Here is a 26,151-nt window from a genome sequence, read left to right on the forward strand (position 1 = left end):
TTGCACCAAGGCTTTAGAGAATGATATTTCATTTTACTGTGTACTTGTATATGGCTAGAATGACTATAAACACTCTTGAATTCTCTAACTCCTGAAGTTATCATAACATACAGTGTCTTGCAAAAGTATTTATCCCCCTTGGTGTTTGTCCTGTTTTGTCGCATTACAAGCTGGAATTTGATTTACACAACATGCCTACCACTTTAAAGGTGAAAATTGTTGGTTTTTTTATTGTGACACATACAATAATTAAGATTAAAAAAAAAACAAAACCCAGAAATCTGGAGTGTACATAGGTATTCAACCCCCCCCCCCCCCCAAAAAAAAAAATAATTAGTTAATTAGTTAATTAATACATAATAATAATAATAATAATAATAATAATAATAATAATAATAATAATAATAATAATAAAGTCAATGCTTCATAGAGCCACCTTTTGCTAAAATTACAGCTGCTCTTGGGGTATGTCTCTAGCCACTGGGATTTTTGCCCATTCCTCAAAACAAAACTGCTCCAACTCCTTCAAGTTAGATGGGTTGCGTTGGTGTACAGCGATCTTTAAGTTATGCCACAGATTCTCAATTGGATTGAGGTCTGGGCTTTGATTAGCCCATTCCAATACATTTAAATGTTTCCCTTTAAACCACTCGAGTGCAGCTTTAGCAGCATGTTTAGGGTCATTCTCCTGCTGGACTGTGAGCCTTCATCCCAGTCTCAAACCTCTGACTGACTCAAACAGGTTTTCCTCCAGAATTGCCCTGTATTTAGTGCCATCCATCTTTCCTTCAGTCCTGACCAGCTTTTCTGTCCCTGCAGATGAAAAACATCCCCACAGCATGATGCTGCCGCCACCATGCTTCACTGTAGGAATGGTGTTCTCAGGGTGTTGGGTTTGCGCCACACATGGCATTTCCCATGATGGCCAAAAAGATCAATTTTGGTCTCATTTGACCAGAGAACCTTCTTCCATGTGTTTGGGGAGTCTGCCACATGCTGTTGGGCAAACTCCAAACATGTTTTCTTAAGCAAAGACTTTTTTCTGGCCACTCTTCCATAAATCCCCACTCTGTGCAGTGTATGGCTTAAAGTGGTCCTATGGACAGATACTCCCATCTCCACTGTGGATCTCTGCAGTTCCTTCAGTGTCACCTTTGGTGTCTTTGTTGCATCTCTGATTAATGCCCTCCTTGCCCGGTCTGTGAGTTTTGGTGGGCGGCCTTCTCTTGTCAGGTTTGTAGTGGTGCCATGTTCTTTCCATTTTGCTATAATGGGTTTAATGGTGCTCCATGAGATATTCAAAGTTTGGGATATTTTTTATAACCCAGCCCTGATCCATACTTTGACACAACTTTGTCTCTGACCTGTTTGGAGACTCCTTGGTTTTCATGTTGCTTGCTTAGTAGTGTTGCAGAGTCAGGGTCCTTCCAGAACAGGTTGATTTATACAGACATCATGTGACAGATCATGTGACACATTGATTGCACACAGGTGGATCTTAGTCGACTAATTATGTGACTTATGAAGTGAATTGGTTGGAGCAGCTCTTATTTAGGGGTTTCATACGAAAGGGGGTGAATACCTATGTACACTCCAGATTTCTGTTTTTTCATCTTAATTATTGTTTGTGTCACAATAAAACAACAATTTTCACCTTTAAAGTGGTAGGCATGTTGTGTAAATCAAACGGTGCTAACCCTCCAAAAATCTATTTTAATTCCAGCTTGCAATGCGACAAAACAGGACAAACACCAAGGGGGATGAATACTTTTGCAAGACACTGTACTTGTCAAGAATGGTCTTGTGTCTGTTTAAAGATATTTTCATAGGGGTTTATATATATATATATATATATATATATATATATATATATATATATATATATATATATATATATATATATAAAAGATTTATATATATGCACCTGTCTACAAAGTAGCCCAGAATGGAGCTGCCTCCATCCACTGCAGGCTGTTTCCATGTAACAATGACATAATCCTTATTAGCTTCTTGACAAAACACATCCAGAGGAGCACCAGGAGCCCCTGCAACCTCTGAATCGGTATCTATAACACACAAAGTCACACAGGTCAATTATCAATTTAAACAATTTCATAAATTCATATGATTCTGCAAAATTCATCCCAGTTGTATAAATTCCCTTTTGCTAGAAAAATAGTTTGTCTCAATCTTGGTTGAAATTTTAGACAGTGAATTATCACTCTAGATGTTAACACTGATTATTTTACTGTGTAGCAATATGATATTCCTGAATATTATTGTGGGATACATAGTATAATATTAAAATCACACAATATTATGTGTTACTGAAACCCTTGTACTGTAAAATTAACAAGGTATTAAAAGGACATTCCTCTCAGAGGTTCTGATTGCTACTGAACTTAAGCTGTTGCACACAGATAGGTATAAAATTAGAACAAAACTTGAGACCTAAGAGAACCTCAAGCCCACACTCATAAACACATGGTCTAACACGCCACACATTATTTAATTCATTGCTTTATGAGTTTTGCATGCCCAGATTCTAAGCAGCTTTCCATGAATCACGTGTTCATGGTTATCTTTATGTTTAATGGTCTGTGCTTAAAAGTTGAACCAAAACTTTGACACCTACAGCAGCACAATGCAAAGACTGAACAAGTCTGCATTTTGTGTGGAACTTTAGATTAATGTTAGGTCATGCTGCATAATGGGACTCAGCCAACAACAAAAAGCCTGCCATCAGTTTTTCAACAGCTGCATGATCCATTGTGTGTGTGTGTGTGTGTGTGTGTGTGTGTGTGTGTGTGTGTGTTGGGGTGTGGGGTGGTTATGGTTGTATAATCTAAATTTGAGATGTCCATTGAGAGCAGATGGGTTATAACACATACCATCACATATACACTGATCAGCCATAACATTATGACCACTGACAGGTGACGTGAATAACAATAAAACAAAAAGGTGTCAGCATTAACTTTTTCAGCAGTTTGTGCTACAGTAGTTCTTCTGTGGGATTGGACCATATGGGCTAGCCTTTATGCCTCATGCGAATCAGTGAGCCTTGGCCGCCCATTACCCTGTTCACTGGTTGTCCTTCCTTGGACCACTTTTGGTAGGTACTAACCACTGCATACCAGGAACGCCCCACAAGATGTGCCATTTTGGAGATGCTCAGACCCAGTCATCTAGCCATCACAATCTGGCCCTTGTCAAAGTTGCTCAGATCTTTACGCTTGCCCATTTTTCCTGCTTCCAGCGCATCAACTTCAGAAACTGACTGCTCTCTTGCTACCTAATATATCCCACCTCTTGACAGGTGCCACTGTCACAACATAATCAATGTAATTTACTTTAACTGTGAGTGTTTTTAATTTTATGACTGATCAATGTATTGTATATTTGCCCACCACCAGCAGGGAAGGCCACCCATCCTCTCAAAAAACCTGTCTAGATGCTTAGAGAATATGCCAATCAGCTTTTGAATGATCCAACAGCCTGCTTTAATGTAGTTGTCCTCCCTTCAACTTTCAAGACCACCAGCATCCCAGTCTCAAAGAACTTAGCTATATGCTGTCTCAATGACTTTTATACCATAGACCTCATATCAAGAGGCCAGTAATGAAACATTACACACAAATGCCAGGTTTGTTATCACCCAAACTATGGATATTTAACTTTAACTATTGATATGAATAATACCATCATTATGGATATCGCCATCTTCAACTGACCCTTACCCACCTCAATAAAAATGTATGTGTTCATTGTCTTTAGTACAGAATTCTACATACTCATTCCACCAGATTTGATCAAGAGCCTGAAGATCTGGAGCTTTTGCTGTAACTGTATACTGGACTTTCTGACCTCAAATTTCTAGTACCACCACACTGAACACTGGTGACCCTCAAGAATGTGTACTAAGACCACTACTTGACAACTGAATAAACAGTTCAGACCTTGTCATTAAATATGTTGATGACTCAATGGCTGTGGACTAATGGGGTTCATCTTGTGAGATGATTGTTGACTGTAGTGATCACTATCTATTGCATTTTAACTCATGTGAACTTCTAATGCCAAGTACCTAGCTGAAAAAGTCCCAACTGCATCTCAACAATCCTCACTACTTTCTACACTAGAACCATAGAGAACATCCTCAGCAGCTATACTGCAACTGTGAACTGTAACATCTCAGGGAGCAACACATTACAGCATTTAGCAAATTTACCAGAATACAACTAAAGATACAAACTTCAGACACCAAACATTGGCTGATTAACTACATATGGAAAACTGTTTTGTTTTATGTTAATCATCCCTGTTCTCCAGTATAAGGCCAAATCTTACCTCGGACAAAGACGTAGGCTGAATGTGTCTCATAACCAGACTTTGTGATGACACGAAGAGTGTAAAGCCCCTCATCTTCTTTATTGAGGTGTGTGAGTGTAAGAGTAGCTCTGTCTCCACTCCAGTACATCTGAACCCACTTTGATGGCACCAGCAACTTATCTAACACATGCACACAAATACATAAACCACCAATGAATAGTGAACAGGTTTGACTAGAGTAAAGCATTCAATCAATCTGTAATCTTAAAATAGAAAGTAAAAACCTGACAATTGAAATAGACACTTAATGCAGCTATATCTGTACAACCCCGATTCCAAAAAAGTTGGGACAAAGTACAAATTGTAAATAAAAATGGAATGCAATAATTTACAAATCTCAAAAGCTGATATTGTATTCACAGTAGAACATAGACAACATATCAAATGTCGAAAGTGAGACATTTTGAAATTTCATGCCAAATATTGGCTCATTTGAAATTTCATGACAGCAACACATCTCAAAAAAGTTGGGACAGGGGCAATAAGAGGCTGGAAAAGTTAAAGGTACAAAAAAGGAACAGCTGGAGGACCAAATTGCAACTCATTAGGTCAACTGGCAATAGGTCATTAACATGACTGGGTATAAAAAGAGCATCTTGGAGTGGCAGCGGCTCTCAGAAGTAAAGATGGGAAGAGGATCACCAATCCCTCTAATTCTGCACTGACAAATAGTGGAGCAATATCAGAAAGGAGTTCGACAGTGTAAAATTGCAAAGAGTTTGAACATATCATCATCTACAGTGCATAATATCATCAAAAGATTCAGAGAATCTGGAAGAATCTCTGTGCGTAAGGGTCAAGGCCGGAAAACCATACTGGGTGCCCGTGATCTTCGGGCCCTTAGACGGCACTGCATCACATACAGGCATGCTTCTGTATTGGAAATCACAAAATGGGCTCAGGAATATTTCCTGAGAACATTATCTGTGAACACAATTCACCGTGCCATACGCCGTTGCCAGCTAAAACTCTATAGTTCAAAGAAGAAGCCGTATCTAAACACGATCCAGAAGCGCAGATGTCTTCTCTGGGCCAAGGCTCATTTAAAATGGACTGTGGCAAAGTGGAAAACTGTTCTGTGGTCAGATGAATCAAAATTTGAAGTTCTTTATGGAAATCAGGGACGCCATGTCATTCGGACTAAAGAGGAGAAGGACGACCCAAGTTGTTATCAGTGCTTAGTTCAGAAGCCTGCATCTCTGATGGTATGGGGTTGCATTAGTGCGTGTGGCATGGGCAGCTTACACATCTGGAAAGACACCATCAATGCTGAAAGGTATATCCAAATTCTAGAGCAACATATGCTCCCATCCAGACGACGTCTCTTTCAGGGAAGACCTTGCATTTTCCAACATGACAATGCCAAACCACATACTGCATCAATTACACCATCATGGCTGCGTAGAAGAAGGGTCCGGGTACTGAACTGGCCAGCCTGCAGTCCAGATCTTTCACCCATAGAAAACATTTGGCGCATCATAAAGCGGAAGATACGACAAAAAAGACCTAAGACAGTTGAACAACTAGAATCCTACATTAGACAAGAATGGGTTAACATTCCTATCCCTAAACTTGAGCAACTTGTCTCCTCAGTCCCCACATGTTTACAGACTGTTGTAAAGAGAAAAGGGGATGTCTCACAGTGGTAAACATGGCCTTGTCCCAACTTTTTTGAGATGTATTGTTGTCATGAAATTTAAAATCACCTAAGTTTTCTCTTTAAATGATACATTTTCTCAGTTTAAACATTTGATATGTCATCTATGTTCTATTCTGAATAAAATATGGAATTTTGAAACTTCCACATCATTGCATTCCGTTTTTATTTACAATTTGTACTTTGTCCCAACTTTTTTGGAATCAGGGTTATATTATCATAAAGTGGGTTTACTCACCATCTCTGTACCATTCAATCTCAGGTTGAAAGCGTTGCAGTGATGGGTAGATGATAACAGAGCAGCCCAGACTCATCGTCTCACCCTCACGTCCAAAAGACACACCAAACTTCTCTACAATATGTGTTTCAAAGGTCACTCCATACTCCAGGCAGGGCACTAAGACACACACATTAAGAAGAAGTCAGTGCAGGTAGATCTATAGTACTGAAAAGCACGAAAACACTGATTGATAGGTGAGAGAGTGCTCCACATCAGACTTGGTGAATGTTACCTATGCAAAAATGACATTTATATTATGTTAAACATTGCAAAATGATGGTTATATTAGTAACAGCAGCAAGTAAAAGTTAAAATGAAGATATTTACATGAATCCAGACTTTATTGGCACCAATAGCAATGCTCTATGTAATTTTTTTTACTGGAATAATTCTTGTATTATAGGGCAATGGAATATTTATTGGATTGTGTTTTTAAGAATTATGTTAATTTTACAAAATTTAAACTCATTTAATTTTTTTGCAGTGAAATAAACATCACTTTATTTAATCTGAGGATAATTTAATGTAATTTTAAATAATTACCCTGCAACTGTTGGATAAAATTAGCTAAAGAACAGTATTTCCATAGAAGAAAAAAAATAAGAATAATAAAATTAAGAATAACTAAGAAACTGGGGGGGAAAGTATATGAAAAACTATGAAAAATAAACCTATTGAATTAAATACAGTGGTAGGCATCATGGTGAGGCAGCAAGAAGTATTGCTGCTTCACAGCGCCAAGGTCCCTGGTTCTGTCCTAAGCTTGGATTACTTTATATGCTCCCTGTGTCTGCATGGGTTTCCTCCTGGTTCTCCAGTTTCCTTTTACCTCTGAAAAACATCTAGGTAGGAAGATATCCTACACTAAATTGCTGTGTGATTAGGCAGTCACAGTAAGAGCAAACCAGTTGATGGCAGCTAAAAGACAAGAGGTTTTTCTCTTTCATCTGTTGCTCAATGATGGACTCTAAAGTTATTTTATTCTCATAACACTTCTGTTATATTGAACTAAAACTCACAAACACTTTGGCTGCATCACAAACTGCTCATTATTGCAGTATTACTATTTAGGCATACTACTTAGTAGAGTTGTAGTAATTGAGACCGGTCTCAAGACCACTTTTTGAAGATCTCGGTCTCGTCTTGGAATTGACCGCGTTTTTACTTGGTCTTTTCTTGGTCTCAGACATAGAGGACTCGGGATTTTATTTCAAGACCAGTCAAGACTACAACTGCGGGGATTTCACTAAATTGTCTGTGTATTGTCTGATTTATTTGTTAACATCATTACTGTGATTGGATGTAAAACTTCCTGCATCAAATGCAACCAGTAATGTAACTCATTGCAAATTTGAAATTTTTGTTGCTGTTAATGGCCATCACCCCTCCCCGCCCCCCTTCACACACACTGGTCTGGTCCTGGTCTTGACTCGGTCTCGCCCTGCCTTGGTCTTGGTCTCAACTCCTCAAAGTTTTGGTCTTGTCTTAGGCTCGATACACTCTGGTCTTGGTCATGACTTGGTCTCGGTTTAGGTGGTCTTGACTACAACACTACTACTTAGCGTGCATTACATGGTTTGTGCCTTGAATTCTATCCAAGTGTGTGCACTCCCTGCCTTGAAATTAATCTGTGTAGTAAAGAACAGTGCCGCACAACCAACATTATGGAATTTTCTTTAGCATGGAACTTGTAGCATTTTCCTACCAGAGAGAATACAATTCCAAATTCATACATACTGTAGCTTTAAAAGAATCTAAAAAAAAACAAACATCAATATCTCTGAAAACACAGAACCAAAGCTATCAGCATCTGTAGCTTTTGGAGTTTCGCACAACTCCAAGTTTGAAACAAAACTTGGACTGAGACAGAGTGACCATGCAATATTGACCAGTGAGGACATCATGCAGTGCTTAAAGAACAGAATACAAAAACCTTTAACCCGGTTACCTTTAGAGCCGGACCATTTCTTATCTGCACCCAGTACACGGGAAACAAAACAGCTGTTAGGATTAGTAACATTAGCCTTTGACTGATGTACTGCTCCTTCACATAAACAGAGCACATTATCTTTCAAACTAAACGTATTAAGTTTGGACAAATTTGACATTCAACTGTTGGCAACTTACAGAGTCTGGGAGCTGGGAGAGACTCATCAATTTCACCTTTGAATCCTAAAATATCAAACCATTTACAAGAAATCAGGGGTTTTTTTCCCCAAAATATTTTTATCAATTAAATGCTGTACATAAAAAATAAAATAGAAGTGTTTTGTGTAAAATTGGGCTAATTGACTTTTTACATTCATTTACACATTTATCTCAGGACTTTGAAAAGTTTGATAAAGCTACAGTTACAAGAATCATTAATACATTTCGAGAAGGTATCTTTTTTTTTTTTTTTTACATACTTTTGACCACGACAGAGGCAAAAGCTGAAAGCTCTCCCTTGCTGTTCATGGCAGACACACGGTACTGGGCAGTGTCATCAAAGTCACATCTAAAATGACAGAAAGACATATGACATTTACATACACACAGCGCTGTCACACTCACACTCGCATGAATTAATGCACTGCAAATTACTGTGTGCCTGCTATGTCTCTCTACAAAGTTCAGAAGCTCCCAAGTTAATGTTCAAGGACAAAAATAGACTGCAAGCAGTGATATCACCGCACCAGGGCCAGATCATTTTACCAGCACTGTAATCTATCATGTAGCCCATGAACTACTGTATGACTCCAATTTATCTAGAATGTGAGGTATGAAAGCTGAATATTTAATCACAATGTAAGTAAATTTCTATCCTCATTATTAATTGTGTATTTGCATACTGTGTGTACGAGTGTGTAGACTTGTACATGAGACAAAGAGACAGATAGGCTAAGAGGGAAGGAATGCCAGTGATGCATGACTTATTTTAGGTGTCCCTTTAGGATTTGGCCAACTGGCAGAGGAAGGGTTGAATCATATGTCAGCATTTGCATGAACTACAAACTATGCAGGATTGTGGTTACAGTTTGAACAATAGTAATTTACAACTATAGCTCAGCTGATGGGCGGCACGGTGGTGTAGTGGTTAGCGCTGTCGCCTCACAGCCCCGTGGCCGGGGTTCGAGCCCCATGGCCAGCGAGGGCCTTTCTGTGTGGAGTTTGCATGTTCTCCCCGTGTCCGCGTGGGTTTCCTCCGGGTGCTCCGGTTTCCCCCACAGTCCAAAGACATGCAGGTTAGGTTAACTGGTGACTCTAAATTGACCGTAGGTGTGAATGTGAGTGTGAATGGTTGTCTGTGTCTATGTGTCAGCCCTGTGATGACCTGGCGACTTGTCCAGGGTGTACCCCGCCTTTCGCCCGTAGTCAGCTGGGATAGGCTCCAGCTTGCCTGCAACCCTGTAGAACAGGATAAAGCAGCTAGAGATAATGAGATGAGATGAGCTCAGTTGATTTGTTTCTGTCAGTGTGAGCTCCAGTTTCAAGCTGTGAGATTCTTGTGTGTTTGCAGTTTTATGTTGTTGTTGGATGCCATACCTCACTGAGATCTGGAAATATTTAGGAGGCTTTGACATACTTACATGACTGGAAAAACAACAGGTGTAGATTATCTAGTATATGTCTGTGGGTTTGTGGGTGTGATTACCTGTTAATCTCCAGAGAGTGGACATTGTAGCTGCTCACTATTTTGTACTTCCCTGGATGAGCCATTGGGTCAATGCTAACATTGTTCTTGTACCTGGTTGACAGGGGTGGCATGGACAAAAAAATCACAATGGAGAGAAGAGATAGAGAAGTGTCAGAGAGGGATGGAAAGATGAGTACAAATTAAAGCTGTTCTCTTTATTGAACATATTCTTATGAGTGCATCTATTACTGATTATGGTCATGAGTCATATATGTGTGTCATAATGATGAAAAATATTGTGTTCATTCATACCACAGCTTCATTACTGTACTTCCCTGAAGCTCTGTCACATTATCTCATTATACAGTATATACATAAATACATCTGTTCCCAGTAGGTTCTAAAGTTTGTTCCAGGATGTACTGAAACAAACAACATCATGAAGTTCAAGGCGCTATCAAAATAAATCCGGGACAAACTTATGTAAAAGTATCGGCTTTTGTGATTATAAATAAATAACCCCATTTCCAGAAAAGTTGGGATATTTTTCTAAATGCAATAAAAACAAAAATCTGTGATTTGTTAATACATGTGAACTTTTGTTTAACTGATGAAAGTACAAAGAAAATATTTTCAACAGTTTTACTGACCAACTTAATTGTATTTTGTAAATATAAACGAAGTTAGAATTTGATGCCTGCAACACACTCAAAAAAAGTTGGGACAGAGGCATTAGTACCATTGTATTGCATCCACTTTCCTTTAATAACACTTTTTAATCGTATGGGATCTGAGGATACTAATTGTTGCAGTTTTGCAATTGGAATTTTTGTCCATTTTTGCTTGATACAAGACTTCTGCTGCTCAACAGTCCGTGGTCGCTGTTGCCTGAGTCTCCTTTTCATGATGCGCCATACATTCTCAAGAGGAGACAGATCTGGACTGGCAGCAGGCCAGTCAAGCACACGCACTCTGTGTCTACGAAGCCATACTGTTGTAGCCCGTGCAGAATGAGACCTGGCATTGTCCTGCTGAAATAAGCATGGACTTCCTGGGAAGAGACATTGCCTTGATGAATATGTCTCTCTAAAATCCCAATATATGGCCCAATATATCAGTGGTACCTTTACACACATGCAACTCATTCATGCTCTAGGCACTGATGCACCCCATACCATCACAGATGCTGGCTTTTGCACCTTTCTCTGATAACAAACTGGATGGTTGTGTTTACCTTTGGCACGTAGAGCCTGACGTCCGTTTTTCCTGAAAACAAGCTGAAATGTGGACTCATCTGACCACAGCACACATTTCCACTGTCTTTCAGTCCATATGAGATGAGTTCAGGCCCAGAGAAATTGGCAGTGTTTCTGCATAGAATTGATGAATGGCTTCCTCCTTGTGTAATACAGTTTCAGGTTGCTTTTCTGGATGCAGCAGCGGATTCTGTTAAGTGGCAACGGTTTTATGAAGTACTCCCGAGCCCATGTGGCTGTATTTGTCACATTAGCACGATGGTTTCTCAGGCAGTGCCACTTGAGGGCTCGAAGGTCACGCACATTCAACAGTGGTTTCTGAACTTGCCCTTTATGCACTGAGATGTTTCCAAATTCCCTGAATCTTTTCACAATATTATGTACTGTAGATTTTGAAAGACCTAAAAGAAATGTTCTTTTTGAACTGACAATTTTCTCACAGATTTTGGCACAAAGGGGTAAGCCATGACCTGTTTTTGCTTGCAAAGACTGAGCCGTTGGTGCTCCTTTATACACAGTCATGTTACCAATTAACCTGCTTATAATACATCGGGCCAAATTACTCAATTCTGATTGGTCAATCAAGGAGGGCTTTTTTCCTTAACACGGGGCCGTATTTCTGAAATGCTATTGGCTAGTTCGTCGCTTGGTTACTATTACAAAAATTAGCAAATTTTGTCAACAAAATGGCTGACTCTGCTGACTCAGCAATGCCGTGTTTCGCTATACAGTATTTGACGAAGAAATGATAAACCAATTGAAAGCAGCAAGGGAAAATGAAAATACCAAAATAAGTACGAATTTTTGGCTTTCCGTGTTTAAAAAATGGGCCGCAGAAAGACAAATAAACGACTATCTAGTGGCATATGAATGCTGTGAGTTAGACAAGGTGCTATCACAGTTTTATGCATAAGTGAGGAAAGAAAATGGGGAAAACCACTTTCAAAATCCTCATGTCGTGTCGCCCTGCCATGATGAAAGACGCTCTAGAAACTGATTCAAATGCGCAAGATAGTCTTGTGCCCTGATTGGTTCAGAAAACGTGAATGAAAAATGTTGTGAACTTGAATGGCTTCCGAAGTATGAATTTGGCCCTATATATTATAAACAAGTAATTGTATGGTTCCTCGTAAAATTAAGAATCAATTTCACTCGTGATTTCAAAGTTTTGAAATTGCCCTTGTCGCTTCGCGACTCGGGCAATTTTCAAAACTTCGAAATCACTCGTAAAATTAATCCTTAATTTTACTCGGCCCCATACGATTACCTATACTTATTGTGGAATCTTCCAAAATGGTGTGACTTGAATATCCTATAAACTTTTCAGTTTTATTTTGCCTCTGTCCCAACTTTGTGTGTGTGTTACAGGCATCAAATTCAAACTTCATTGATATTTCCAAAATACAAGTAAGTTGTTCAGTAAAACTGTTGAAAATCCTTTCTTTGTACTTTTGTCAGTTAAATAAAGTTCACGTGAATTTAAAAAAAATCACAGATTTTTGTTTTTATTGCATTTTGAAAAATATCCCAACTTTTCTGGAAAAAAGTTGGTGATTACCTCTTGATTATTTTGCTGACTAACACCCTCTTTATCTGGTCATTGATTTTAGAAGGAATGCCTTCTCTTGAATTGCCTGTGCCACATTCTTTCCATTTTTAATAATTTGGAAAAACTCAAAGGGGTGAATACTTTTGCAAGACACTGTATAGTCAGCTCCTTATGAAAGTTGTTCAGTCTAAGTAACTGAACTGAGTGTCTTGTAGAGCCATTGTAATGGATGATAAAACTAGACTATGTATGGTTAATTTACCAGTCTAAATTTGTCAATTTTAATACAATTGTATGATTGGTAGGTATTTGGTACAGTCATCTAACTTTGTCATACCACTAATGTAAATATTAAACTTAGCATTAATTAATTATTTATGTATTCATCAATAACCTAATTATATGGAAATGTTTTTTGTCAGAACATGCTACTGGTTAAAAGATGCAAAATAAGTTTTTCTTCTGTTTCCCGAATATCAGTAACACAATGGTGCCAATGTGTGTGTGTGTGTGAGCGTGTGTACTCACCACACAATCCGGGGCTCAGGCCATCCCGTAACCGTGCAGTGCAGCCGCACACACTGTTTTTCCCACACAGTGTGTGAGCGGGGCTTGATCACGAACTCCGGTGAATGCATCAGGCTGTCCTCGTTCAGACGCTTGTGGTACTCTTCGTTGTCATGGATCTATAGGCATGCGGTCACACACAGGCTTCATATACAGCTAAAGCAGTGTTTATAAAAAAGTCAACATTTATATCATGCACTTTATACTCTTATTCCCAGTGCTATTCAGCATGCACCATTCATGTTTAACATTCCACAAACATGTAAGCACAAAAAGTTTGACAATCATCATGCTTGTTTAATGTTTCTCTATCTACGGTATGTTTCATTTTCTAATATAACTAGGCTTTGCTTTCATGTGAACACAGCAATTTTCATCATTACATGAAACATGATTCTCATTTGAGCTTCCCTCAGCTTATAACATCATTCATAAAAGTAGCACACATGCTAGAGACATCAATACACTGCTGCTGTGTCTTAAGAAACCTCAGGCATCTGGCACAAGGGTGGTACGGATTATTGACTCTGATAATTTGAATGAGTTGTGGTATGCAGTAATGATTGGTCCTCTCTCTCTCTCTCTCTCTCTCTCTCTCTCTCTCTCATATATCTTGTCACAGGCTGAGCTTAAAAGTGTTCACTGAGTGGAGATACTGAGGAACGTTCTAGTGCAGTGATGCACAACTTCAACTAAAACAATTAACCGATCATTGCGTTCTATTCTTTTCACATGAAACTACCATTATGTGCTTGACTCAGTGCTGTGGTAATACAGTATACTCATATAATTAACTAATATAATTGTCATCCTCTAATACAATTAGCTATAATATTATAATATAATATATAATAATATAATGTATTTTTCTATCCACATTCACTGGATATGAGCAATCGCATGCTCTGATTGGCTACTCTACTACTAGGATATCAGCTCATATACCATGAGTAGAGAAAAACAAAATGGCGGAGTGTGTTGCTGAACCAACCAAGGACGAAATAAAAACTCTACTATACTCAAAAAGAAAACCCCCAAAATACAAAAAAAGCAACAAAATATGGAATAGAAGTATTTGATGGAAAGAATATATCGTTTTTTAATTTTTCAATAATTATTATTATAGCAATTTTCACAAATTGCTATTGTCATTTCAATGGTTTGTTTACATTCTAAGCGGAAATGATTTGTCGGACGTTTTGTATAAAGTTTTTATTTATCGAATTTGCAAAAAATAAAAATGCTCTGTTTCTCAAAATTCAGTGAATGTGGATATAATAAAACAGTTATTCCACTCAATCGTATAAAATAATAAAACAGTTATTCCACTTCCAATTTGTCGAATAACTTAAATATATAATTGGCATGCTATAATATAATTAGGTAATATAATTGGCATGCTAATTATAATTAGCAGGCTAATTATAATTAGCATGGCAAGTTGTATACATCACATTCATTTCAGAGAGATTAGTTCTTATCAAATTTAAGTAGAAACAAATGCAGATTTGAGCGCATGAAACAACATACGACCAAAGTTGTATCACTGAATCTATTTCATGAAGCTGACCTTTGGCATCAAAATGAGCAGTGATTTGAGAACAAATAATGAATCAGCTGCATGTATGCAAAGCTGCCACCTATACTTTATGCACATATACCCATATATATACTATGTAAGTATACGCTACTTACATAGAATCAAAGGGCATGACCCGAGTCAATAAGACCCCCATAAGTTTGTTAGGCATTAAACAGAATACCTAAATATGTTGTTTCAGGTATCAGTGTCATTTTGTTTTAGTCACAATCCAGACCTTTATGATTATTGTTATGTTCCTTCTATCTACATCCCACTTAGTTATTAATTAATGTATAACAGATATAAAAAGAACGATTGTGACCATGAACACATTCCTGATCTGCACTGACCCTCTTGGTGAGGGAAATGTGTTCTGCAGTTTCCCTCATGATGGTTCTGCGAGACTTGTGTTCCTTGCGTTCCATCTCCACCCCACTGGTGAAGAGGTCCCTGCGTGCCAGGTAACCAGCACTCTGTTTAACCCGAGCCTCTTCAGTGTCTGACAGACCACTTGCAAACTCCTGACTTGGGTGGAGAAGGTGAGGGTGGAGGAGTAGGTGTGGATTGGGAAATCAGTATCATGACCGAAGCATATATACTCACATACATACATACATACATACATACATACATACATACATACATACATACATACATAACATATTTACATCGGAAAACCCTTTTCAAACTTACACATACAAGTGATGCTGGTATTCCAGGTATGAATAATTGGTAATATTCAAGGAAAAGGGGACAACACATTCCAAAATACACTGTAATCATTATCGTATCTGTGCCTGGAAAACCAGTATCAACAGATACCCTTGATTCCTGAAGTCCAATAAATACTCATTTGTTTCCCACTTCATTAAGACTAGGCATGGTTTCATGAGTCCTGGCTCATACCTTCCCCTGAAGATGGGCACCACATAGCCTATAATCTGGTTCTCTTTGTCCATAGCCAGGTAGGTGGGCTTGGCTCTCTTTGGCTGAGGACTCACCTCCATCTCACCCAGAGAGGTAAAGGTGGCATCTCTGATGCTAAAATGCCCACACCAAAAATATCATACATAAGCACATGTCTGGCATGTAAAAACACAGTAAGGGAATAAATAAGGAATGTTGGAGAGAGAAATGCAGAATTAGGGATTAGATGGGTGAGGGAGGGAAGTAAGTTAATGCCCTTTAGTACTACTGACTAAAAGCAATAGACACATCTCTATAAGAAAGCAGTATCCTAACCAGGATGCTGGAATCCAAGCATTTAAAGTCGGAAAATAAAGGTAGGAAAATATTTGTTTTTACAGTGCGCACTCTGGAGTTGATACACCAACCAACTTGGACACTTGGTTTCAAGTGAATATACTGTATTGTACACATGAAAACACAAACCAGCCAGCACATTTGAGAGAGGTCCACAATAGAAAAGTTACACAAGCACACACAGCGCCTGTCCCAGAGCGCACTATGACCTTGGCATATGGATTGAGTGATAGTGTAGTTCTCATCGAGGCAGGTATATTTACAGACTGTAAAGAGGGAGGTGGAGAGAAGTAAGACTATCTGCTCAGACCTTAACACAGTCTGTGCTTGCAAATTTAGCACAAAGCGTCTTAAAATGGTAGGCAGGGTAAGAGATATCCGTGCCTCGATTTCATATTGAATGGCTTTATGTCATCTGATGTCTAATTATATACTGTTTAGAAAATCCTATGTTTTAAATCTGTTGCATTGTTCTATTAAGTTGTATAGTCACTTGTAAAACAAGTGAGTTTGCTTAATATAAATAAAGAAGTATCTTAGAACGGCACAAATAGAGCAAAGAGTACATTTTTTCCTGCAGTATTAAAGATTTAAAATACCAAATGGTTCCAATGTTATGATGAAAAATTTGGTGCCATATTATTTACTACCTAGCTCGGACTATACCTCCCCGAAACAGCTTGAACTAGAAGGGCACTTGGTAGGGTGTATACCTCTGACAAGGCACAAATTATCAACATCAAAATCAAATCACTTGAACCTAGGATAATACTAAAGCTGTACATCAAATTTCATCAAAATTCATTCACTACTTTTTGAGTTACATTGAGAAAAGACAAAAATATCCTGACATACATATCCAGACATACATATCCATACATTCATACATATCCAGATTTGCATCAAAATCTAATCAATTGTTCCTCGGTACATGGCCCATTTTTTTCCTCAAAATTTCATCAAAATCTGTTCACTACTTTTTAAATTATGTTGGGAACAGACCAACAAACAAACAAATAAATGGAGGCAAAACCAGAACCTCTTCCAACACAGTTCACAGAAGGAAAAATGTATACAAATCAGTAAGAGAATACAAATGCACATATCCAACAAAATCCCAGATTTAGCAACATTTCTCTTTTCCTTGGTTGTAAACTTATGACCCTGAGAAAACCACACTACAGATTATTATTTTTTTAAATCCACAATAGCTTTATGAAGAATGTGCATAAATTGTGATGTGAGAAGTGGTAACATATCCAGTCCCACATACTGCCATTAAAATTCTGTTTTAATTAATTATGTGGTTGCTGTGCACTATGATGCTTGCATTGATCAGATATTTACTGAATACATAAGTTGTGTGTAAAAGCTTATCTTTGCACAGTACTCAGTACATTTCCACAAGAACCCAAGAACATTGGCTCTCTGGTAGCTCTAGGATTTGAAATCACAACACTTTAGCCACTAAGCACAGACCCTTGACCACTGAGCTCCCACTCTGCAATAACACATTTATATGAATTGGGTATTAATTTAATCTGTGAAGGTTCTAAAATGCATACTTTGCAGTCCTGAAATGAGTGTCCTTTGTTATTGAGATGAAGATAAACTACAGAGTCCTGGCCTGAGGAACTGGCTCTCCTGTGCTGAGCCATGCACTTGTGAAGCAGTTGTTTCATTTCTCCAATATACAGGTCTGTGCATTCCTCACTGCATTTAATTGTGTACACTATGTTATCCTGTTTGTGTTTGTGTATTCTGTCCTTAGGGTGGACCAATTTCTGCCTCAGGGCCTGTCCACACGAGTATGTTTTTGTCGAATCCGCATAAATACTTTATCGTTTCGGCCTTGTGTCCAGACGGATCTGGCTTTTTCGAGGTGTGAAACCAGTATTTTTTGAAAATAGGTCCCAGAGTGGGAAAATCCTAAAACGCCGGATAGCCCGGAGTCGTCTGGACGGCGAATGCGGATTTTTTTCAGAAATGATGATGTATAAGCCCCGCCTCTCTAACCTTTAATCTCAGCCGCCGCCGCTAGACGCGTCATAACAACAACAATGGCGGACTACAGGCTTGTGCTCGTACTGCAGAAACCTCCAATGTGACACGAAGTAGAAGTTCCACTTCATTGTCGGTCCACACAAAAGACTCTCCTCTTCCTCTCAGAGTTGTGCTGGCCATGATCGTCTTCTTCTCGTGTTATGAGCTTGTTTGTAAACAGCGCGTGACCTTTATACGCATGCTCCATGGCTTCTCTTCTGGTTTTAGTGTATTGGTGTGGCGGTGTCACAGCGCCACATACAGGCCTGGCATATGTACTACAGCGTTTTGGGTCGTTTCCAGTGAATCCGTGTGGACGCAGATATTTCTGGAAACGACACCGTGTTTACGGAGATTTTTTTCAAAACGACAGCGTATTGGGTGAGGCCGCGTACTCGTGTGGATGGGCCCTCAGAGTGTTACTGGGTCTGAAGTGTACAGGGATGTTGTGTTTGGAGGAGATCCTCCTGAGTTTCTCAGATAGTCCAGAAATGTAGGGAATGACAATGCTCTTGCATTTGTTGCTGTTTTTTTCCTTGTCCATTTGCTTTTGGTCCACTAGAGGATAAATACCTGAAACTCCCCACTAGTCAGACAGAACTGAAGAAGCTTTTCAAATGAGAAGTGAAACGACTTCAAGAATTTCAAGCAAGTCCAGTTGCCTTCTTTAGCACCTACGGTTTATTAATTTACTCCTTTAAACTTCCAGGACCTGTCAGGAGATCCAGATGTACATTCCTCACTCTTATAACTATGTATCTTTCTTATTAGTTTCACTGAAGTTACTAAAGAATTCAAGCTAGTTACTGAATAATATTACCAGAGGACTGGCCCCCACTGTAACCCTAGCTAAATAGGTGAGAGGCTGAAGGCTATAGAAACAGACACTGGTGCCACCCAACGTGCCTTAAAGGCCTGGTTAGTACTAGGATGGGAGACTGCATAGGAAGACCAGGTCCTAGCATGGGAGGGCCTTTGGCGTCATAATATGCTTTACAATCAACAGCTGAATAATAAGCTGATAGGTTTATATTGCAATAAATGTTAACTTCTGATTGGCCTCATCTGGCTGTGAAAACAAATTGTCAGCTTGTACCCAGCTGACATTTTTTTTTTGTCTTTGACTTGTTATTTCAATTTCCCTTCCAACAAGACATATGCACCTTCTTCCATATACTATTTGCATCTCTGCATCAGTGAATGAGTTCTTATATTTTCCTAAAGACCCAACTATTCATAATAAGCATTCATTTGCAGACAAGGAACAGATAAGCACTCTAGATGAGCTTTAAGTTGATTTATTTTATTTGTCCTGGGAACAAAATTTTATGTACATGTCAGTCTGCTTACAAACCAGTCAAAACCAAAATCAAGAGCCATCAGTGTGTGCCAACCATGTCTTTCATGAAAACGAATGGAAGTAAAGGTGAAATGCCTAATCAAGTCTAATGATTGCTAGACATGTCCTTACAACCCAATTATAAAAAAGTTATGCTGTGTAAAGCATAAAAACAACAGAGTGCAATGATTTACTAATCCTTTTTGACCTATATTCAAATTGAATAAAATAGAAAAGTAAGACATCTAATGTTTAAACTGATAAACTTTATTGGGTTTTTAAAATTTATTTATTTATTTATTTATTTATTTACTTAATATGCACTCATTCTGAATTTGATGCCTGTACCATGTTCCAAACAAGTTGGAACAGGGGCAACAAAAGACTGGGAAAATTGTGTAATGCTTAAGAAACAGGATAACTAATAACTGGTTGGAACAGGGGCAACAAAAGACTGGGAAAATTGTGCAATGCTTAAGAAACAGGATAACTAATAACTGGAAAGGCTCAAGCAAGGATGGGGTAAGGTTCACCACTTTGTGAAAAAATTGCATGGGCAAATAGTCCAACAGTTTAAGAACAATGTTTCTCAATGTACAATTGAAAGGAATTTAGGGATTTCACCATTGACTATCCATAATATCATCAAAAGGTTCACAGAATCTAGAGAAATCTCTGCACATAAGGAAAACCAACATTGAACGCCCATGACCTTTGATCTCTCACACAGCACTGCATTAAAAACTGACATAATTGTATAATGGACCTTACTACATGGGCTCAAGAACACTTTAGAAAACTGTGGTCGGTAAACACAGGTCATTGCTGCATCTACCATGCGAAGCAACAGCCATATATTAACAACATGCAGAAACACCACTGAATTCTCGGGACCTGAGCTCATCTATCGGCAATGACTGATGCAAAGTGGAAAAGTGTGCTGTGGTCTGACAAGTCCACGTTTAAAATTGTTTATGGAAATCATGGACATTGTGTTCTCCAGGCTAAAAAGGAAAAGGAAATTTCAGTTTGTTATCAGCACAAAGTTCAAAAGCCAGCAACTGTGATGGTATAGGGTGTCGTGTCCATAAGGTAACTTGCACACCTGTGAAGGCTCCATTAATGCTGAAAGGTGCATACAGATTTTGGAGCAATATATGCTGCCATCTAGACAAGACAATATCTTTTTCAGGGACTTTCCTGCTTAATCTAGTAAAACAATGCCAAGTCACATTCTGCACATGTTACAACAGCGTGGCTTCATAGTAAAAGATTTTGGGCGCTAAACTGGCCTGCCTGCTTCCCATTGAAAATGTGTGAAAATGCATTATGAACTATAAAATATAACAACGGTGACTCTAGACTACTAAGCAACTGAAGTTTTACAGTACCAGTCAAAAGTTTGGACACACTCAGTGTTTTTTCTTTATTTTTATTAATTAAAACACACTTCATGTTTTAAAGTAATGATGGATGTCGTTTCTCTTTACTTAGTTGAGTGGTTCTTGACATAATATGGATTACTACAGTTGTGGAATAGGGCTATTTACTGTATTTTTTATTGTTTACTGTTTGATCTCAAACACATTAAGAAGGCAAGAAATTGCACTAATTAACTTTTGACGAGGCATAACTGTAAACTGAAACGCATTCCAGGTGACTCCCTCATGAGGCTGGTTAAGATAATGCTAAGTGTGTAAAGCATCATCAAGGTAAATGCTGGCTGCTTTGAAGAACCTAAAATATGAAACATATTTTGTTTTTTTAAACACTTTTTGTTTACCACATAATTCCACATATGTTCCATGTGTTATTTCATAGTTTTGATGTCTTCAGTATTGTTCTACAATGTAGAAAATAGTCAAAATATAGAAAAACCTATCAACGAGTCGGTGTGTCCAAACTTTTCACTGGTACTGTATATCAAGCAAGAATGAAAAAGAATTTCACGTTCAAAACTTCAACAATTAGTGTCCTCAGTTCCCAAACGCTTACTGAGTGTTGTTAAAATAAAAGGTGATTTAACACAGTAGTGAAGAGGTCCCTGTCCCAAGTTTTTTTGCAATGTGTTGCAGCTATCACATACAGAATGAGTGTATGTTAGTGTTTTTTTCTCCTCTGGCCCTCACCATCTCGAGATCAGTCCCCTCGTGCCACCCAGACGTCTGGGGGTGAGTCGCAGAAAAAAGAAAGGAACCCCACAATCCAGTTCGCAATCTTTATTTGCAAGTCCCCCAATACAACGAGAGAATACAGGAATTTTATATGTGTCTTATCTGTGTGGATGAAATGACATCACTGTTTGATATCTGTCTATGTGTGTGTGTGTCTGTGTGGATATGCAGCTATGCTATGTGTGTATGTGAATGTGTGTGTGTGTGTGTGTGTGTGTGTTATGTGTGTGCGTCGTAGGATGTCAGACTATGACAACAGTGACTAGGTCAGTAAACCTTGGACTGAGCAAAACACATCTTAATAAGCAATATATTTCATATTAGCAGATGTTCTAACAGATATCAACATTTACGCACAACCTTAGGTCAGAGATAGAATGTTCCAAAAGATATCAGTATTACGTCTCGAGCAATGTGTCTAGCTTAGACAGAAGGTCACACAGTAACTTGGTCAAGTTACACAGAATTCAATGCCTTCTAGCTGAAATAGTAAAATAGAACAGAACAGAACAATATTAAAAATAAATCCTTACAATTTTGTCACAAAATAAATTACTGCCTTCTTGGTCAAGAATAAATACTTACAATTATTTATCCTTACAAAGGAATAAAACCTAACAGTGTATATTTATAAAAATGTTTATCAGTCTGCACATTAAATATCTAGTTTTTGTATTATATTCAGTAGAATATAGATCGAAAAGGATTTACAAATCATTGCATTCTGCTTTTATTTACGTTTTACACAGTGTCCCAACTTTTTTTGGAAACGGGGTTGTAATTTCAGTAAAACAGAGTCCCTGAATACAAAATTTATTCAAAAGACCACCAAATAATTTCAAACAATTACAATCAAATTGTAATCAAATCATTTTGATATACAATCCAAACTTTATATGTGCAAAAAATTAAAAACTAAAGTCCTCAAACAAAACCTTTTAGCAAACCAATATTAATGCTATCAATGTAAAAACAAACAGACCCTTCATATGTCTATCAATACAGTAAAGATATATATGTTATGTGTTATGTGCATGTAGGCCACCGTGAGCTGGCCTAGTGGTTAGCGTGTCCGCCTCTTGACCGGGAGATCATGAGTTCTACTCGTGATCGAGTCATACCAAAGACCATCAAAAATGGTACCGACTGTCATCTGGCAAAGCACGCTGCAATACAGACGTGAGTGGGGAAGTCAAACTCTCGCGGTTACCAGAGGACTAGCCCCCCACTGTAACCCTAGCTATGTAATATGCGAGAAGCCGAGGGCTACCGAAACGGAGATCAGCCTTGCACCCATGCGCCTCAAGGAGTTGGTAGTACTGGGACAGGAGACTGCCTGGGAAGACCAGATCCTGGCGCGAGAGGGACTTTGATATATATATATATATATATATATATATATATATATATATATATTAGTGCTGTCAAGCGATTAAAATATTTAATCGCGATTAATGTCGCGACTGTCATAGTTAACTCGCAATTAATCGCAATTTAATCGCACATTTTTGTCACATGAAAAACCATTGTAATTCTCTTATCAGCATAAAAAAGTGAATGGGCTTGCTCACCGTTCGAACTACGGGGGTACTCGGGGGATCCGAGATCCCCTGAAACAGACATGAGATCCCTTGAAAACATGACTTGGGAAATGTTGGGGGGTCTCTAAAATATTGGCAAAATGATGTTTATTGACATAGCAATTATGTGTAACGGGAAGCATTTGCATATCCGAAGTGAGCGCGCGATGGAGAGCCGCACTCTGAGACAAGCGCAAGCACCCCCCCAAGGGAATAAAGGGACCCCCCGAAAATATCGGCATAGTTCGAACACTGGTTGTACCAATGTTTTTTTTTTCTTGCAGAGCATAACACGTCTTGTCACAGCCACTGCAAAGTGGGGCTGGAGCCGCCAATGGGAAAACGAAACCTAAGCCGAGCACCGTGGCTCTTCGGGGGAGGGCAGAGGACTCTGGCTGTGCGGGGCGTGGCATCATGTCACAGAGCGTTAATCTCGCGATAAAAAAATTATCGCCGTTAAAATTGAGTCAAGTTAACGCGTTAATAACACGACATTTTTGACAGCACTAATATATACGGTATATATATATATATATATATATATTTTTTTATTTATTTATTTTTTTTTTTTTGGTATGTAGGCCCTACACCATAAAGTATTATATATCTTTATCATTCATCGAAAGTTATCCATAAACCATTTATAGATGACATCATAATCCAAAGTAGAAAGAATAAATTAGTACAAAATACTCAATAAATGTACAGTATGTTAGTCAAGACTTCCTAATGCTGAACTACACTAGGATCCAAGGTCTATAACAAAAATCTGCCAGTCTTAACCATACTCATTCAAAACAACGCAAATGTGTAGGTTTGAGCAAACGCAGTGTTTAGCCATCATAAAAAATTCCCCATTGACCCACACTATAAAATCAAACTTAAACCTAAACTGTCACTCTACAAACGCAACAACTTAAACCTGCACTCATTCACAAATTCATCCCAAGCCAGACTTGAGCCATGACCATGGCACTGGAATAAATCTGTAGACAAACATTCTTGCAGTCTCATCAGGCACCACCAAAGGTAAAACAGAAATTTGTAAAGCATGCAGGATTCACAGACAAGCTGCTTATTTTTAAACGAATTTAGAGGAATATTTAGTATAAAATGCAGGGAAATGCAAGGAAGCAGAGAATGATCAGTTAAAATGAATTATTGGGTCAGTGATAAACTGGACCAAGGAGATGTTAAACAAGAGTTTAAGGATGGGATATGATTAAGTTGGTGGATTTCTCTCCTTGGTCTCTTACCCTTTCGTCTTGGTTCTGTGGGCAGAGTAAGTGCTGGAGCTCTGCTGATATTGGCTGATTGTAGACTCCGCCTCCCGGCTACGGTAAGCACGGTCATAGTGACGGTGGTGCTTCTGGTAGAATGGGATCGATCCAGACATCGCTCTCTCCTTATAGCTCAGTGCCTAGCTTCTGCTCTGAAGTTCTCTTACACTGATGGCTTAAAAGTTTCTACACACAAGTTCAGTGAGTTTGATTATATCTGAATAGGAAGAATACTGTTTTATTTTATTTAACGGTAAGGAACAAGTGCTGATTTGTTATTCCTTATGATGCACTGCCTTATAGATTTTAGTCATAACATAGTTATCTTTCTAAAATGTTACAAATGTCATATTGGGTTACGTGTTATCAATATTGGATTTATACAGCTATCAGAATGCTATAATAGATAAATTTATGACATTCTACAGTGTGAAAGGTTGAAGTTACTCAGACAAGTAGTTGTGTCTGGGGGATAAGTATTGCTTAATTATCAGTGTTTTAAATCAGAATTTATTTGGCTATTCATTTCATCATCCAGAGAGCCTGTGAATCCAAACCTTTGGTATAAAAATTCAAAGTTCAGGAAGCACATGCAAAAGGACCATGATGCACTGACAAAATCCAAAGGACGTTTTGGCAAAATCATGCATCATAAGAATTGTAATATAATTTTCTGAGCATCTGACACAACAAACATTTTAACCTTAGATATAACACTGCAATAACACTTTCCACTACAAAGCTAACACCACATATTGAATCATTCATACCTTATCCAAAGCTCTGTGGGCTGGAAATCAAGTCAGGCAGCACAGAGGTTCAAACAAGGCTCCAGGTCCGAGGGAGGATCAACAAGGCTCAAAATTCATGCAAAGTACTGCGCAGTGGAGTCGCAATCTCCAACAACCAAAATAATACTGAGGCGGGCCGACATGCCTCAGCCCCGTGCGAGACCTTTTATGGCCAGAGAGGCGTTAAATATAGCCCTAGCTCAGTTATCCCAGTCACACAGATAGGCTACTAATTATCAAGGTATAGGTTGATAAGGTAATCATTTGGAATCACTTCATGAGGTCAATTAAAAGCGTTTATAATATTTATGACCAGATGTATGGGATTAATCTGACAATTTGTCAGTCTCTACATTAAATCTGATGGAAAGAATCATTTTCTCCTACACACATCACCAACAAATCTCTCACTATCTCTCTTTCATACCTGCGACACACAGTTATTTTCCCGAAATACTTCTTTTTTCCAATACCATAACTGTTTTTTTTTTTCCCATGACCATAATTATAAACTGAAAAGCCCTCTGGTGGAACTGGTAGGACATACTGGCCAATAGAGTTTTGTTACACACTAACAATAGCCATGCTATTGTTACCTCTGTCACATACCAAAGATGCCATGTAAAAGTGTGTGTGTTTAGGGGGAAGGTGGGGGTTGGTTTGCTGTCAAGTCTACTTGATTGTATTTTCTGCATTTCCCTTTAATAAAGATGAGACAACTTTGAGTTCCACAAGCATCTATTATTTTGTTTGAAAACTCACATAAATTGGCTTGTTGATAA

General features: G+C 38.4%; 1 protein-coding gene across 2 annotated transcripts in view; it reads right to left on the reverse strand.

The window, feature by feature from the left end:
* myom1b (myomesin 1b) overlaps positions 1 to 25,437 on the reverse strand; it is a 55,342-nt gene extending 29,905 nt beyond the window's left edge. Inside the window, exons 1-11 of one of the 2 annotated variants that reach the window (XM_060933020.1) lie at positions 25,349 to 25,437; positions 24,555 to 24,764; positions 15,806 to 15,940; positions 15,250 to 15,424; positions 13,279 to 13,436; positions 9,964 to 10,056; positions 8,738 to 8,826; positions 8,457 to 8,501; positions 6,288 to 6,446; positions 4,351 to 4,512; positions 1,925 to 2,066 (exon numbers count right to left, since the gene is read on the reverse strand). In XM_060933020.1, the coding sequence (XP_060789003.1) occupies positions 1,925 to 2,066; positions 4,351 to 4,512; positions 6,288 to 6,446; positions 8,457 to 8,501; positions 8,738 to 8,826; positions 9,964 to 10,056; positions 13,279 to 13,436; positions 15,250 to 15,424; positions 15,806 to 15,940; positions 24,555 to 24,694 (1,298 nt within the window). In that variant the 5' untranslated portion in view covers positions 24,695 to 24,764; positions 25,349 to 25,437. The remainder of the gene's footprint in view (positions 1 to 1,924; positions 2,067 to 4,350; positions 4,513 to 6,287; positions 6,447 to 8,456; positions 8,502 to 8,737; positions 8,827 to 9,963; positions 10,057 to 13,278; positions 13,437 to 15,249; positions 15,425 to 15,805; positions 15,941 to 24,554; positions 24,765 to 25,348) is intronic. The other variant, XM_060933028.1, reaches the window with a different exon arrangement.
* Positions 25,438 to 26,151: the final 714 nt, after the last annotated feature.

The sequence above is a fragment of the Neoarius graeffei genome, chromosome 1, assembly GCF_027579695.1.
Source record: "Neoarius graeffei isolate fNeoGra1 chromosome 1, fNeoGra1.pri, whole genome shotgun sequence".
In the NCBI taxonomy this organism is placed as follows: Eukaryota; Metazoa; Chordata; class Actinopteri; order Siluriformes; family Ariidae; genus Neoarius; species Neoarius graeffei.